The 17,389-nt window shown below is 38.7% G+C and overlaps 2 protein-coding genes across 3 annotated transcripts; one reads left to right on the top strand and one right to left on the bottom strand.

Moving 5' to 3' along the window:
* The first annotated feature begins 652 nt into the window (after positions 1–652).
* On the top strand, positions 653–6,445 carry LOC117383854 (sulfotransferase 2B1-like). 2 transcript variants are annotated; one of them, XM_055227919.1, is made up of 6 exons: positions 653–813; positions 3,695–3,903; positions 4,601–4,727; positions 4,848–4,942; positions 5,042–5,222; positions 6,253–6,445. In XM_055227919.1, the coding sequence occupies exons 1-6, from the start codon at positions 678–680 to the stop codon at positions 6,366–6,368; spliced, it is 864 nt and encodes a 287-aa protein (XP_055083894.1). In that variant the 5' UTR covers positions 653–677; the 3' UTR covers positions 6,369–6,445. The 2 variants fall into 2 exon arrangements, with proteins under 2 accessions (XP_055083894.1, XP_033836983.1); XM_033981092.2 differs by lacking the exon at positions 653–813 and adding an exon at positions 2,595–3,230.
* Positions 6,446–11,188: 4,743 nt separating this feature from the next.
* tmem147 (transmembrane protein 147) lies at positions 11,189–15,726 on the bottom strand. The gene is made up of 8 exons (XM_033980536.2): positions 15,651–15,726; positions 15,143–15,241; positions 14,217–14,286; positions 13,854–13,919; positions 13,622–13,758; positions 13,414–13,498; positions 13,224–13,345; positions 11,189–12,253 (listed from the first exon to the last, which is right to left on the bottom strand). Exons 2-8 carry the CDS (start codon positions 15,217–15,219, stop codon positions 12,133–12,135), a joined length of 678 nt encoding a protein of 225 aa, XP_033836427.1. The 5' UTR covers positions 15,220–15,241; positions 15,651–15,726; the 3' UTR covers positions 11,189–12,132.
* Between the last annotated feature and the right edge of the window lie 1,663 nt (positions 15,727–17,389).

Raw genomic sequence — 17,389 nt, 5'->3', positions numbered from 1 at the left:
GCTCTCCCTGCGCCCTCGTCTCCCCCCTCCCTCATCTGTCTGTCTCCGGAGCTGGGCGGAATCCGGACTCCTCCCGCGCGCACCTGCTCCCCATCAGCGCAATCAACGCCACCTGCCGCGGATAAGAGGGGTCTGGACGAGTCACTCGGCACCGGAACGTCCGCGTACTCACGTGAATATGCTCTTGGCTTTACACTGCTTCAGATCTGTGTCTGCTCTTGCTTACCGGAACCTTGTCACTCTCCTCCAGGAATCCGCCGGGAACCAGCTCCGGACCTCCCCTGCTTGTGCACCTCAGCCCTGGTAGGATCCTGTCTCGCTCTGCTCCCCGTACACCTCGGTCCCTCTACGTCCACGACTCCGCACCCACGCTCCTCAGCTTCTATGGTTTTTGGACTCTTGCCTTGTTCTAAGATTACGGACTATACGACGAACTATTACCCTTGTGATCACGATTATTGTGAATAAAGACATTGTTAAACCTTTGCGAGTCTGCAACTTTGGTCCTTACGTCACGCTGGTTACGACATTAGGTCAGTCTGACAAATGAAGATTGTTGTCTCTTGTTTCATTACAGAAAGGGTAGTTAAGCCCTGCCTACAAAAACAAAAGCAGAGCCATCAGCTCTGTCTGCAGTTAGCAGAGGTTTTTCCCAGCAGGAGCGCGTGAAAGTCAATATGACTTCTGTGCCATATCTCAAGTATCGAGGTATTCTTTTGCCTCCAGAGGCTCACACCAAAAAGAGCCTGGAGTTTGCTGAAAACTTCACAGTGGAGGACACGGATGTATTTACTGTGACATTTCCCAAATCAGGTAATGTTTTTTGCTTAGTAACAAATCTATTGTATTTTGTATTGAGCTGCTGATCTTGACAGTAAATAAGTTCTATACAGACTACAGAGCCATTTTAAAGCATTTTCTCAAATTCTCCATTTAAATGAGTGGGATTAACCATACATCCGAAGTAAAAGTAGTAGGCTACACGTTAGATATTTTAGGCTGCTTCACTAGCCTACATGTGACAGGAGGTATCTGTACTTTCTACTCCACTACAATTTTGAACTGGACTGAAAAGTAAATGTATTTTTAACATGCTGAAAAGTCTGGGGCTTATTTTTAACACGTGCATAATTTGAGCCAACATAAATATACAAATTATTGATACAGTTGGTTCTGTTGAACAAACTTCAGCAAAGATCTTTATCGAAATCGATACATTTGAGGCTTTATTAGATCTCAAAATCTGCAGCAAAAGTGCTTTCCTCATTTCGCTCTTTTATTGTCTCCTGCCCAGTACACAAACTTAATTATCTCCACTGTATGCGGGGGTAATTAGGAGTGAGTTTAGAGCCTCGACCAATGCTTCAGATGTGTCTGTCAAAAGGTATGTGGCTGTCACCGATGCAATAACCCTCTGTGTGCGGAAGTATGGGCATCCTCGCTATATTAATTTACTGGTCTTCTTGCAGTGCGTTATCATAGAAATAAGTTCTTTGATCATCTGATGGACTGTCACGTGGCTCACGCTGCGTGTCTGGGGTGAATGATGCGCAGTGTATGTGAACAAGGCCCAAAAGTAAAGAACTAAATCTAGTGCACACTGGGGTCGCTCCACAGAGCCACTAACATATGTGAAAACCACCTAAAATTGCTATCTTGATCGTATTTCTGTTAGGAATAGATTTAGGTTTGCTCGGGGGCAGATGCAGCAACCAAAAGGCCTTCTTGCATTTACCTGGGAATCTAGCAGTGGGTGCTCTTGCAGCCCCAGAACCCCTACTTCCCACGGTTATAACACCCGCACTGACCTCTGACTGACAGATAACTGGACCTGATATGTTTCGATGAAATGTGATGCCCTGCTGTTCAGGAACGTCCCTCCATCTTCTTTCTTCATCCCTGATCTCTTTACGTTTAAATCATCACAGATGTGTAAAATCAGACAGAAAGGCCCCAGGTGTTGTATGATATAGACAACATGATTATTATATAATCTTGATGAGTTATTATTATAAAGTTATAAAGTTATTTTCACCACAAACCAGGCCTAAACGTATAAACTTAACAGTGAGCTCTGGATTCTTTGCCCTGATAACGTGATGTCAATCCGTGGTGTGAGGGGAAAGAGGAGAATGCGTTCACAAAGTTGTATGTCATTTTATTCAGTGCAACACTTCAGATGAGGCTGCCTGGCTGTTCTCGGGCTCGAGGAGTGTTCAAACTGATTTCTGTGGGTGAAGGAAGTTGTGAGTTAAGACGTGCATGCCAAATTAAAATGGTTGCAAATGTATCTGTATTCGTGGATAAAATGTATTTTGTTTAGTCTTGATCAAAGGAATACAAATGCAAAAATCATAGCATTTCAAATTTACAAAAAAATTTTAAAATTTTTTTTTAATTTAATTAAACCATTCATGTGGCTCTATAATCTCGTTTGAGTTCAAGTGCATTTCCTTATATGGCCAGTGTTAGTAGAGAGTAGATTGAGCGCTGCAGAGGAAGAATCAATCCTTGGTAAACAGTTCTGCACATGCGCTTTGTCTACTCTTTTATTAACAGGCTCACTTCACCGAGGCGTATCCCTCTGAGCCGCTTGTCACAGCAGCGATAATGTCCTTTGAGAATACGAACTGCAGTAGATTTTTCTTCACTTTGCTTACTTTTACCATATAATAATGTATTATTGTGAGTGCTTTCTACAACATTGAAGTTAGAGAATTAAACAGACCAAGTATTACGTGACATCGCAGTCGTGCGGCTTTGCTCTCTCTGACACGCGGCTGCTCTTCGTGCAAGTGCAGGATGAACCGCCAGTGCGCAATGTGAAGGACACTGGGAAATATTCTGGACCGAATATAAGTCCGGTCCATCCTCGGTCAAGAGGGTGGAGCAATTTCTCATCCGGGGATGTCCAGCGGACTTGACGAAAAGCGAACTTTTTATATTATACATTCTATGATTGGAACCACAGATTTACTCTTAACTTTGGAACAGGACATGGGTCGTGGAGCGTCACGTTTCTCAAGTAAATAAGAACACAAGTCTGCACAAGTACGTGTATGGAGAAACGGCCCAGGACTCAGCAGCAATAATGTCCCTTGAGGAGTTATCCCTTCAGTATAAAGGACTTTTCCTGCCCAGAGAGACGCACTCAGAGGACAGCTTACAGTTCGTGCATGAATTCAAGTTTGAAGATGACGACGTGTTATCTGTTACGTATCCAAAGTCAGGTAAGTGATTCGTGTGTCGTGTGAGACATTTAACCTGGTGTCCGTGAGAGGTGGTGACGTGGTCAGTCCTGTCATTAAAATCGAGCAAAGTTCTTACTGCGAAGTGATTCAGCCTGAGGACATCACTTTAAATGTAAGAGATTGCTTATGCGTAGGCCTGAAATGTCAATTCATTCATTCAATTCATGTCATTCACAAGCCCACTTCTCTGCCCACGAAGTGGGCTGGATGACTTGTAAAAAAAAAAAAAGTAACATTCTTAAATCATTTTGGACATTAAACTGTAGGCATACAGAGATATTTTATAGCTTAAAAAGAGCATGATTTATTTAGACAGTAGCCTATATGCTTAAGAAGTAAAACTAGTTTTTTCCTTCATGTCTGAGTAAATTCTGTTGAGGTGACCTCTGTTTACATAGAAAAATCCAGAAAACCCCCAAAAATGTTTTGACTTGTTCTTGCAGGTACAACTTGGATGCAGGAGGTCGTTCCTCTGATCCTGAATGATGGAGATCTAACTCCAATCCAGACTATCCCGAACTGGGACAGGTCCCCATGGTTGGAGGAGACGAGGTTATCTATCGTAGTGGACAAGCTGAAATCTCCCCGTGCGCTGACTTCACATTTCCTCTATGAGCTCATGCCTGCCTCCTTCCATCAGTCTAAGGCAAAGGTTGGAGAGTTTGTCATTATGTCATTTATAACTCTTTTCTTCGAGTCTTAACAAAGCTAGAACCTAGAAACATGAATATTACACATTGTGGTGGTGCAGTGACCATTCAAGTCTGCATCAAGTCATACTGACATATTGATAACTCAAAACATGCACAATAGGTACAATCCTCCAGTTAAGGTAGTGTGTGCATGGGTCAAAATGACAAATTTCATTATGGGGATAATAAAGAGTAGTGTTACGGGTCCGGTCTAGGGGGCAGACCCGAACAGAAGAAAATCCCTGAAAAACCAGGAAAAATAATGAGACGACAGGCAGTGAGCTCGGTTCTGTGCAGCCTCGCTTCATGTTATAAAAGAGGGTTGCACGAGACACTCCAGGTAGGGTCGGACCGGAAGACCCGCTACATTTCACCGCCCCCTTGTGGCACTCTCCCAAAACATGAAAAAATCTCAAATAAAACAAGTCACATTAAAAATGTATAATAATTGAAGGATCTAGTCTATTTTAAAGCAACAGGAGCCTCAAGTAAGTCTCTTTGTAAATAATCCAATAATTAATAACATAAAATGTGACTGCACATTTTGTGTGCGTCACAGTAGCTTAGCCTTAACTGAGAAGCACTGCATATCTTAAGGTTCTCTGAAATAAGGACCCCCACTACACAAAAATCATGCTCTTCATTTGTTTATTACAGGTAATCTATGTGATGAGGAACCCTAAAGACATTGCTGTTTCATTCTATTACTTCCATCATTCAGCGTCATTTCTGGAAGATCCGGGAACATTTGAAGAGTTTCTGGACAAATTTCTTGAAGGAAAATGTAAGTTAATCAGTGTTTGAGTTGATTCTGAACAGAACAGCAGCTTTTTTAATCAATATCTCTAAAAACATTTGTCTATGACAGAACTTTATTGGAGAAGTTTAAATGTGTTTCTCTTAGTGGTGTTTGGAAAATGGACAGATCATATAAAAAGCTGGAAAAACGCCAAGCTGAGAGATCGTATCATATACATCACATATGAAGAAATGAAGGAGGTAACAGATGTTGCATCTTTAGAAAAAAAACTCAATGATTTGTATTATTAGTATTGTTGTTTTTATTGTTGTTGTTGTTGACCTTGCCATGTCTCTTAGGACCTGCCTGCTGTTGTGAGGAGCCTATCCAGTTTCTTGGGGAAGAATCTGAGCGATGAAGTGATCCATAAGATAGCACACCACTGCAGCTTCGATGTCATGAAAAACAATCCCATGTCCAACTTCAGTCTGGTACCAAAGATTTACATCGACCATGAGAAATCCCCATTTTTGCGAAAAGGTCAGTCAATACTACTACTACTACAACTATACTACTATCACCACCACAGCAATTTAATTAGTAGCCTGTATCTATTTTACACACAAGACTGAGAGAATGATTGAGATTATGAATATCTAAAGGCAGGAAATTTGTAGATTGAGAGACAGTGAACACATTGCGGTTATACTGGCTTTATCTGGCTGCTTTGTTTTTAGGATCTTATAAGTATATACAGAGTAGTTATCTTTGAATTTGTCGTAACAGCTAGTGCGGGTGCAGACCAATGAGTGCAGACTCAGGGGCAAGTTTACAGTGAGGATCAAAGTCAATTCAGATTTTTCGCTAATCATACACGGGACGTAGGGCAGGGCAGGAGCGGGATAAACCAGGACTGGCGCGGAAGCAGAGACTGCTGGAACCGAGACACGACGAGACCAAGGGCCGGACCAGGAAAGACTGAGCTGGGGTAATCCAGAGAGCAGAAGCCAGAGCAAGAGACGGGAAGCACACCGGAGACCAAGACAGGGCAGGAGGCAGGGCAGAGGGTAGACAATACCGGAGCTGGAGCGCAGAGGCAGGAGCGAGCGAGGGCAGGAATGTTGGACGGTCTGGCCGACTCTCTGGTCCAAGACGGTCCTGGAGGCAGGAGGAAAGACAAACAGACGATCTGGCACAGAGTGTCTTCTGCCGAGCCCTCATATACTCGGCAGCAGGTGGTAGGTAATTGCGCTGATGTGCTCCAGGCGCATGCGGGAGGAGTCAGGAACTCCGCCCAGCTCCGGACAGACAGGTAGGGGAGGGGGAGAGAACACAGGAATTGCAGGCATCATGACAGAATTGATGGACAGAGCTTAAGTTACCCTTGGTACAGCTGTGGGAGAAACAAAAAAGCATTAGAACATAACTACAATCAGATAGATGAGCTATGGATACAAGAGGAGCTGCTCAATTAAGAAGCTATGTTTATTAACATCTAGCGTAATACATTAATAAAGGTAGTTGCTTTAAATATGGGTATCATGGGTATTTATGACAATTTGTGTTGCAGGTGTCACTGGAGATTGGAAAAACCACTTTACTTCTGAGCAGCTGAGACGTTTCTGCTCCACTATCAAGAAAGAAATGGAAGGAGAGAGCTTCACTTTGCCCTGGAGCCTGGATTAACCACAGTGCAATTATGTTTAAGCTTTCAAATCTTTATTCAATTATACATTAATAAGGAAATCATGTAATTTTCTTATCACTGAATTGTATTATTTATATATATATATATATATATATATATATATATATATATATATATATATATATATATATATATATATAAACTTGTGCCTTTATTACTGAGCCTTAGCTTTTTCTACACATTTAATCTGTTCTTTCACTACCAGTTTAATTTTAATAAACCAAGGACATGTTTATCATGAATCTTGTATAATTGTGTTTTTGGTCAGATATCTGGACAATTTGTGTTACCAATAGGTGACTCCTTTAGGCCAACAAAAGGGTGTTGGTGTACATGCAGGACAGCCACATGACTTGAGCATGAGCCAGGACCAATGTGAGTTGATCAACAAGTCTAAACATGCTTTTCCACTCTCCTGCAGCAGCAACCAACACACGCACTCTGCTAAGGAATGTCTTTATAAGGGCCATTATATCATTACCAGTGATTCCAAGTTTAGTTGATTAGTTATCATTCAGTTCAGTTTATTTGTGTAAAGCCCAAAATCACAACAGCGATTGCCACTTAGGGCTTAACAGGATGATTGATTTAACCAACACAAAGTTAGAAAATCCAACAGTGACTTAGATTTAGATTGGTAGATTTACCAACATTCATAGGGACAAGCTGTCCCAGAACATATCCTGTCCTTAGATCATTTTCACACTAGTTAATAGTTAGCCAGTAGTTAAGTAGACCTAAAAGACAATGCACGCCGAGAGCAGTGATTGGGTCGGTGTGAACAAGACAGATGCATCCTGGACCGGAATAAATGGGTGCTACGAGAGCGCTGGAAACAGAAGGACTGAAAACTGTGCTTGTAAATCATTCTCCAATATAATAACACCTGTTGGTGATAGGAGGAAAGTCCTAGTCACATCTAAGTAGAAGTGCAGTGCTAATTTTTTAAATATTTCATTGGGAATATTGCCTTAACTAATTTATTTGTGTGTGTGTGTGTGTGTGTGTGTGTGTGTGTGTGTGTGTGTCTTCTTACCAACTTCCTCATATCTTGCATCATAGCACTCTTTTTAATGTAATGCATTTTCCTTACCAAATGTAATTAAAATGTGTTTGATTTATAATATAATAGAATAGAATTTAATAGAACCATTGCGTATTGATAATGAGTAAGCTGGGTAAATAAATTGGGAGATGCACTTGATAGAAATGTCTCTGAGACAAAGAATTGAGGATTGTTTTAGATTAAGTTTAGGTAGTTGGTCCATGTCCTTAGTTATGTACATGCCTAGATACTTTACAGTTGATGTTACAGGAATGTTGTAAATGGTTGAAAAGTTAGAGTTAATAGTTACTTGTTTCCCTAAAACTGATTTTTTAATAAGAATAGATAACTTATCTGTGGCAGCAATGAAGCAAAGCGGTGATAATGGTCAGCCTGGTTTAATTCATTTTTGCATTGTCTGTGTAAACCCTCAGTCGTCCAGGTCTGATCCATAGCAAATGACGAGGTTCAAATCTGTCAACTGGACAAATCGTTGTAGGAGTGAAGACGTTTCGCTGCTCATCCAAGACGCTTCTTCAATTCTGGTCAGAATATTTTTATTATATTTTGTTCCTGCTTCCTTTTTTGTGTTCTACATAAATATGCTGAACTTCTCTCCCCCTCCTCTATTCATTTTGCTCTCGACCTGATATATACCCCTTTGGCCTTAGAAATACAAATGTTGTGTAATATGATTAACTTTTGTTTGTCATCGTCAGTTAATAAAATTTTATTGCATACATTATGATTTTTTCTTAAATAATATCAGTTTATTTTAGTTTATTGGTTGAGTTAATTGTTTTACTATATGAAATAGAAATTTGACATATTTTATATTTAAGGTATTTCCATTTATTTATGTTATAGTGAAGCATCTTTAACTATACCTTCAATGGTCCTTTTTTATCTTGACAAAAGGGTGGTCGTGGTCTATTAGGTTTGAATAAAATTTCCAATAACCCTCATTTCTTTGACATGGGACAATGGGAGAGATTGTAGCTTGACTATATGATCTGTAAGTGGTGCTGCAGAGATCATACAATTTACTTCCAAGTTGGGTGTAAACTTCTATATCAGCCAAAGATCAAATCTAGATGTAATTGTACCCTTTCGTTTAAACCAAGTCAAGATCTGGGCATCTAGATTTAAAGTGAGATACACATCATTCAATTTGAATATATTACAAAATTCATTCAAAATGGTGTTGATGTGGTGATTTTGAAATCTGGAAGGACACCTATCAAGTCATTCATCCATTACCATTTTGTAATTTACTCCCAAAATAATCTCAGAGTTAGGATATGCAGTATAGTAGATAATTCTTTCATTGTTTTAGACAGTTTTGTAATTTTTTTTTTTTTTTCTGGTTAAGGATTGTTGTAACCACAGATGTTTCCTAAGATTACACAAAAAAAAAAAAAAAAAAAAAAAAAAAAAAGGAGCAATTACTTTCCTGGAAGGTTGTGTAGTAGTATTGAGACCCCTGCTGACTGAATTATCCTATGACTAAAATATATTATATTTCCTCATTGATTTGACCAAAATTTTCCATCAGTATTGTATAGTAATAGTGAGTTTCTAAAATAAGAGTGTGTTTTAAGAATAAGAATGTAGCTTTTCTTTATTAATAGAGTCTCTCAAAGTTAAGGTTGAACTGAAAAAAAGACACAGAGTAGAATAAAGATTCTAAGTAAAATAATGAAGATTTGGTTCGTTGTGAACTAGGAAAGTACACGGAAATAAAGCCCCTCTTTAATTTTCTTTAGATTAGAATTAATTTATCACATATAAAATGGTCTGATTTGTTCTAAAATGAGTGCAAACCCTAAATAATAAGCAGCTGACGATTGTGTTTAGCTAACAGAACCACATTTAACATGAAGTGAGAATACCAGTGCAATTAACAAGAACTTCTTCAGCTGCCTGATATAAAGGAGGCTTAGGCTTGAACATTATAAGCCATTCACCATCTTATAAAGACAGAAGTCCATTAGAGTTCTCCCTTTGATTTCAGCTGCCACTGAATCCATGTAAACGATGTATCCCACGGTGCCTCTGTAGTAGATGCTTTTCCCGGCCACTCGGGCTCCATCTTTGGCCATGCTGCTGCGCGAGCTTCTCTGTCCACTTTGCAGAATTCTTGCTTGAAGCGGATGCCGGCTTGTTTGCAGAATTTGGAGTTTTTGGTCCTCCAAATTTCATTGTGGTGGTATCTCATAACAAACTGCATGAGAACCTGTCAGCTCCTCCCTTCTTTGCGTTTCCCAAGCCGATGAACTATTTTGTGAAGTGCACCAGTCCCTCCTGCAGCAAAACCCCACAACTGTTTTTTACAGTTGGGATGGTGTTCTCAGGCTTACAAGCTTCACCCTTTTTCCTCCAAATGTAATGATGCTCATTATGGACAAACAGTTCAATTTTAGTTTGGTCAAACCACAGGACATGTCCCCAAAAATAAGGTGTTTGTCCCTGTGTGCATTTTCAAACTGTAATCTGTCTTTCTTTATGTTTCTTTTGTAGTAATGGTTTCTTCCTGGCAGAGTGGCCTTTCAGCCCACGTTGGTGCAATACTCGTTTCACTGTGGATATTGACACACTCTTACCAGCTTCAGCCAGCATCTTCACAAGGTCTTTTGCTTTTGTTCTTGGGTTGATTTGCACATTTCGGACCAAAGGATGTTCATCTCTGGGACACAGCACCCGTCTCCTTCCTGAGCAGTATGATGGCTGGACATTCCCATGGTGTTTATACTTGTGTATCATTGTTTGTACAGATGAATGTGGCACCTTCAGACATCTGGAAATTGCACCCAAGGATGAACCAGACTTGTCCTAATACCTTGGCTGATTTCCCCTGATGTTACACAAAGAAGCAGTGTGTAGCTTCCAAAGAAATGCAGCATCTTGGTTTTCCCAAATAGTTTAAAGACATTGTAATCTTACTATATGTAAATTTCTAGCTTTGAAGAAAGTAATGAAATATTGCAAATAAATAAATAAATACACACACATAAACAGGAAAAGTTTAGTCTGATTTCATGTCAGACAGTAAGGGAAAAAGTCATCCTGACAGTGGAACTCATTCAAGAGTCTTGGAGCAGCCACTGGAAAAACAAAGTGAGGAAAAAGAGCTTTATGTAGGACACACACAACTCACAGTTTAGACAGCTGCTGTGGTGAGGGGAAAACATACTGATCAAACTTTTGAGATCCAATGAGATACATGAAAGAAAGCCACAAGTAACCTTCTGCTCACAAGCTTTGAATAGATTTGTTTCATAGAGCCCCGTTTTCTTTCACACTGATCCTGTAACCTGAGCTGTGTGGGAAAAGACGTACCTTTAAGGGATTGTACGCCCTGAGAGAAACTGTACTTGAACAATGATGTATTATTTTTAGGCCTTTTTGTATCTTAACTCTATTCAAAGTATTTATTTATCATTATTATTTTTCTATGATGATATTAGAGACAATAAAAACAATAAAAGACATTTGACTTGAGGGTTTGAAGGGGGCCATGAGACAATAAGAATGGCATCTGTTTTATCATATATGGGAGTGTGTGGGAGTATTCAAAGTATTTATAATATTCCAGTTTGATTGGGTAAGATCTATGAAATAGTTATTCATCGTGATTATTGATTCATTACATATTTTTATTGTCCTGATCTTAAACTTTGTGTTGCAACACTGGAAATTCTCTATTCTCTTATTCTACTTTAAAGGAGAAAACACTGTCTATAGATCAGAAGTATAGTATTAAAATGTGTTTATTGTACACAACGCACTCCTCGACATTAACAATATTTAGTACAGTTCTGTTAATACATATCAGGCATGGCCAAACTTTTTTTCACCACATATCCAAAAATAAGTGAAGCAGGTGGCCACAGACTGGTGAACCAAGCAATGAATCTTTCAAATATGTGCGTTTAGCAGAAATCTGACACCACACCTTTAGTAAGGCATGAAACATAAATAAGGCCGTCTCCAACCTAAACATTTGACACTGGGATTATTATGGTGCAGGTTTTCTAAAAATGCACTGAGGTTCTGGTAATTTGGGAGTAATTCACCAGGGCCACATTTGCCTCCTAGGTCAGTTTGTTGTAGTATAAAGAAACCATATGTAAGATATTTTAAATTCCATACGCATGACCTCAGCATGTCCAAACAAATAACAATTGTCATGCTGATTTTTATTGTTTATGATAGCCAAGTTGTTTATGTTGTAATTTGTTTTCGTTCTTGTGATGTTTCAGAAAGCACCTCATGACATATTTGGGTTGCCAGTTCCGATGCCAAAATCCTGCTGGTTTAAACCTAAAAGGACTCTCTCTGAGCCTAATCGCCACAATCTAAACTATCTAAAGGCAATCACTGATCAGTGCACAGATACTATTCCTTGAATTCACTTCAGTCACATTAACACACTCATTACTTCAATATAATGCATTAGAAATCTCTCCACTGATCTAAATTCACAACACATTATACCAATTATGAAAAAACAAAAACAAAACTTATACTAAACCAAATCATACCACCATCCAAATCGTAAGATGTCAGGAGTCACTCATCTTGGAGCAGTAGTTATTAGGTCTTTAAAGTCCCAGAGGTAATAATTTATGCTTAATGTATTGAACCTCTGTCAAGCCTTCAGTCATCAAGGATTTTCTCCGATGGTTGTGGAGTCTTTAGTTACTGTGGACCAACGTGACGAAAAGAAAGAGTGAACAAAGAGAGATGGCACCGGTCACCACAGCTTTCACCAAGAGGACGGTCCAGCTACCCAACAGGAAAACGTGAACGAACAACCTAAAAAGCACACAAGGTAAAAAAGTCAGTGGTCAATATCTAGTACAAATATTTAGGTAGAAATTTGCCAAAATCTGCCCGTATATATTTGAAATGTAACAAATAGCAATACTTCCTGGTGTTTTGGACCTCCGCAGACATTCACCCTATTTATTATGTCACTCATTTAATACAATTTTAAAACAATTTTACATGTTAACCCTTTGCCCTAAAAGGTCTGATAGGCTATTTGAGCATTTGTAGTATAGTAACAAACTACTTTTATTTGTGACAGTAAATCCATTTATTAAATTAACTCAACTATTAACTAAATTAACTGATCCATTTGCTTAATATCAAGCTGAATAACTTAACCAAACTAATTGAATACATTATCATAAGCAGTGAATTGTGTTATATCATAAATTACAAATTGAAACAAAAATGTAGAAAACTGGAAAATAAATTCACATCATTAAATCCTCTTTTAACTGTTCCTAGTACTCCTCTGAATGGATAAGTGAACTGTCCAATCAAAGATCTCCTTCAGGGGCAGAGTCTGGTTATACTAGGATAGAGAAATAAAACCTGCTCTGGACCAGGTTAGGTTCACAATGTGAGTCACGGTGCTGACTGACTCAGAGTTTTCAGTTTCACAGAGAGAGTTAGCCTAAACCCTGAGTTAACTTATTTTTGAGGTTAACAAACCCTGAGTTTTGACTAAACCTGCTTCCTGAAAAAGATCCTAGTTGTGTGGCCATGACAATTCAGACCTAGTCACTCTCAGCAACTTCACTCACACACATCAGAAACACATTAAGTTGTGGAAAACTCTTGACATTGTTGTTCCTGATACATTCAGACAATGAGAACAATAGGATTTGGAGAGGCAAGCAAAACCATTTCATACTGGTGAAAATAATGCCATTTCTGTTCTTTGTGTAAGTGACCAATTATGATGGCCTGTCTGGTATGTCCAATTAGTGCTTACTCCATGAGGAATGCCTTGTAGACACAAAGAGTCAACAGCACAGTGACCGGGAGCCTGTAGCTCTTAGGGAGGTCATATCTGGTGAACATCCACACAACTGCTGCCATTGCGATGTAGTGGACCTAAAAGCATTCAAGATCTGGTTACATTTATTCCAAGAATTAAACAAAGCATTAAACAAGATACTCACTAAGCTAATATTTGAATCGAAGCTCATCTGAATGTATTTCCAGTCAAACTCAATGCCTCTGGCTCCAACCCACAAAGGAAGACATCTGAACAGCCATCAGCAAACAATGTGTTTAAAATCAGACAAAATAATTAAAAGGATTTAAATTTGTGATAATCAAATAACTTTGATGCCAAAATGAATACCAAGTTGAATACAGACAGCTCACCTGGACATTATGAGTTCAGCTGTTGCCCAGCCCATTGCAGCCACCATGATTTTGTACTCTCCTTTACCAGCATTACGAGACATGACCAGGTGGAGGCCCAGCAGATCGGCCAAATCTACAGTCGCCTTCATGAATTCCTAGAGACAAAACATGGTATGCTACAATCAAATGTACATGACATCACATGACATCAAATGTTAAAAAAAAGGAAAATTATTCATGTCAAACATACCCCAACAAAATCATAAACTCCAGCTCCTCCTTCCCATGTTGGAAAAAATGTTGCCAAGAATAACATCTGATGTAAACACAAGTGTACTTTTAAACAGCATATCAAGACAGTGGTGGTATACTGACCCGCTGTAACAAAGAAAGTACTTAAATTTCTAAATAATTTGCAATGACTAATATTTGATACCCAAAGTTCAAGCAGGTAGCTTTGAGGACTTTGAAACTCCACTCTCTCATCTATGGCAAGTAATTGGGTTGCAGTGACAGACTATTAAACTATTAAGAATATATTTTTTTCTTTGTTCTAAACATTTAGAGCTGTATAGATCATCTTACTATATATAAAGCAATATAATTATCTTACCTTGCATAGCTGCACAAAGAGATAGGTGGCTCCAGCCTGAACGCACCTCCAGAAAGCATTGTACTCAGACCTAAACAAGACACAGGGAATTATCTGCAAATATGTATACTTAATATAACCGTACGTTAAAACTCAGGACAAAAACCTAAATAGTATCAATGCTGATTGATGAATTTTAAGAGTATTGTGCACTGTGAGGAATTTGTATTGCTGCAACAACACACATATAAGGACAGCATCAAAGGAGAAGGGATGTTGAGCAAGTTGCATAATAGTAAATGTGACATTGTGACACAAAACAAGTTCAAATGTGTATCTAAAAGCAAAAAACATAGTAGCACCAGGCAGTAACATTTGGGAAAAGTTTTGGGAAAAGCAATTTTAATATAAAAAGATGCAAGAGTTTGATCTTTTTCTGCACACTAGTAATGTGGTGGTCTAATAGCACATCTGTAGTTGTTAAAACATGCATTCTTGAATATCTCTACCCCCGTTTCCCTGTTTTATGTTGTTGTTAATCTTTTGTCTATAAAAACATGGGGTTTAAACAATCTTGCATTGTGCCCGTGTCAATCCAAAGCTGGTATTAATTTGAGAAGTGCTTGTCATGAAGGGTGTCCAGTGTAATATTTTTTACCAGACAGTTTAACGGAGAGAAATATTAAGCCAATGCTGAAGACTAATAACATGCCAGGTGGTACCAGTGGTAGTCTAGCAAACACCCTCTGCAGCCAATACTCAACACATCGTTTTAAGTAGATTATGTCTCCTCCTGCAAACTCCCGTTATCCCTTAAGCATATTAAACAAACTTTTTTGTATCCTCCTCATAAAGGGATCTGCTACTAAAACGCCGCAAAAGGTTATGGACAAGCACACATCATATTATTATACACAGTATATTCAGTAGATTTCAGACATACTTACAGTCCACTGCACTTGTAGGTTATAAAGTAAGGGAAATAGGCCAAGGCAAAACAATTTCCGAAATGAAATAAGGTCATGGTTCTTTAAGGGAAACCTCAACTGTAGAGAGAAACAAGCACACGTTGTAGTTAAACAAGTATTTCTGAACAATTGGGTTAGTTGGTTAAAGATGTCAGTTATTTTTGTGGCAAAAGACTGTTTTAGAATAGGTTCACTTCCAACTGAACCACTGCACAGACAGAGCACATGCTCCAAACTTAAACATTTAACCAAGTTTTGTTTTGGCAATGGCAGTTAATGATACAACTGCAGTAAAAATATTAAAACAAGCACATTTTAGGCTGAGTTGACAACGGTATTGCTAATGCTAACTAGTGCTCATGTGTATGCGTACGCGCTGGTCGCGAGGAGACTTATTGTATACAAATACAAAAAATACAATGTATGAATGTCTCACGTTTGCTAACAACGTGTCAAAAAACAACGCTGCGCTTAAAACATGTCTTACTTGTAGTCAGTGAAAGTTGACGTCGTCTAAAATCAAAATCCTGAATGAATGACAGACGGAAAGTCCAACCCGAAACAGTTTCCGACACGGAACAGTAGGAATTTAACAATAGTTCCGATTAATCCGATCATCTGATGTAACATTGTATTAAATTAAATTGTATTTTTCATCGGGTATTTATTATTAGGAGGCGTGCTAATAATGTATCTTCCAATAAAAACATACTGCATAATTGTTACCACAAGCTGTTTTTTTGCTTTAAAAAAAAAACTAAAAAGTAGTATTGAAATAGCTCACATTAAGTGTGTTGCTTAATTATGAACTGATGCTGGACTGAGAGGGCATCTCAGTCCTTCTCAGTCAATTATTATTATTATTATTATTATTATTATTATTATTATTATTATTATTATTATTATTATTATTATTATTATTATTATTATTATTGATACTACTACTAGTCTTTTACCTTTCTCTTTCTCTGCTGGGTATTGCCACTCAACGCTCCCATTGTCAAATAGTCACAATAGTGTGAGCTGTTACTTATTCACACTACCATCTCTGTTCATACACTCTGCACTGACCATAGGCATTCCTGTGTGAATTAGTGAATTAGAGAGGTATGGTCAGGATCAACGTGGCCTCTGTCTCTTTTAGATAATCCCAAATTATTTAGTTTAACATTTTTATATAAGTAGTTAAACATGCTTAGCTAATCATTATGATGTATTGTGTAAATTGTAAACCTGCATTATCTTAGGTCAGTCTGACAAATGAAAACTGTTGTCTCTGTTGTTTCATTACAGAAAGGGTAATTAAGCCCTGCCTACAAAAAGAGCACATAATAACTGTGACCTATAATCTGTACATAGGTGCAGATTATAGGTCACAGTTCTATGTCGACTGTAATTGGGGTCAGATACAGTGGGTGCAGGTGGGTCGGGTCCGAAAGATCCTGGGATTTATTGTGGCAAGTCAGCACAATAAGCTTCTCCTGAAGCTTTGGAGTCAACTTGTATAAACTTCCTTTAAGTAGAAAAGTGCATTTTAATAAAATGAAAGTCACCGAACAATAAAAGCGAAATATTTTGCTGGTATAGCCATCATTGTTCCAGATAACACTATTATCAGATCTATCATGGGGCGCTGTCATATGCACTCGAGGGGGTGTGAGGGGGTTTGGCTCTGTTCAGAGGAGACCACCCCAGAGGAGTGCTACAGAGTGGTCTACGGAGGAAAGATCCTGGGAATTGAGAAACAGCCTTTGTGACTGTAACAGTAAATTACCTGAACAAACGTGAAAAAACAAATCACAGAACAAAGTCTGCTTGTGCAACAAGCCTATAGTCAGGTTCCTCACTTGGACTCATCCAAAGTATGGTGCTTCAGGTTGGCTCCAACATGGTCCAGGCTGCTAGTCCACACTCCTAAAAGCTTTTCCTTCTGTTTCTGGTGTACGTGTATGCCATTTCAAAGGAGTCCTAAAACCCTGACCTGAGCAGTGTATGTATGTATGACCTTGATTCTATAGTACAGCACAGAGAGGAGACATCACTGAGATGACCAGTGAGTGCTGTTTCTTAAACTGAATGTAGCTGGACTTTACCAGCATGCAGTGAGAAAACAAAAACTGTTGTTTAGAGCCCATGAAGATGTTCTACAACCAGTCACTTTTTATTTTTATTTTTAAAGTCTTCCTCATATTCATGTAGTTAAATGCATAGACGCTCAAGATATAG

This window comes from Periophthalmus magnuspinnatus, chromosome 16, assembly GCF_009829125.3.
Source record: "Periophthalmus magnuspinnatus isolate fPerMag1 chromosome 16, fPerMag1.2.pri, whole genome shotgun sequence".
Classification (NCBI taxonomy): domain Eukaryota; kingdom Metazoa; phylum Chordata; class Actinopteri; order Gobiiformes; family Gobiidae; genus Periophthalmus; species Periophthalmus magnuspinnatus.
This window is presented reverse-complemented; position numbering and strand designations above follow the sequence as displayed.

Coding starts and splice junctions, on each gene's coding strand:
- LOC117383854 (XM_033981092.2), top strand. CDS start 3,092: ATGTCCCTTGAGGAGTTATCCCTTCAGTATAAAGGACTTTTCCTGCCC. Junction 3,904..4,600: donor TCCATCAGTCTAAGGCAAAG/GTTGGAGAGTTT, acceptor TGTTTATTACAG/GTAATCTATGTGATGAGGAA. Junction 5,223..6,252: donor ATCCCCATTTTTGCGAAAAG/GTCAGTCAATAC, acceptor TTTGTGTTGCAG/GTGTCACTGGAGATTGGAAA.
- tmem147 (XM_033980536.2), bottom strand. CDS start 15,219: ATGACCTTATTTCATTTCGGAAATTGTTTTGCCTTGGCCTATTTCCCT. Junction 13,920..14,216: donor TCTTTGTGCAGCTATGCAAG/GTAAGATAATTA, acceptor TGTTTACATCAG/ATGTTATTCTTGGCAACATT. Junction 13,346..13,413: donor TCGATTCAAATATTAGCTTA/GTGAGTATCTTG, acceptor GAATGCTTTTAG/GTCCACTACATCGCAATGGC.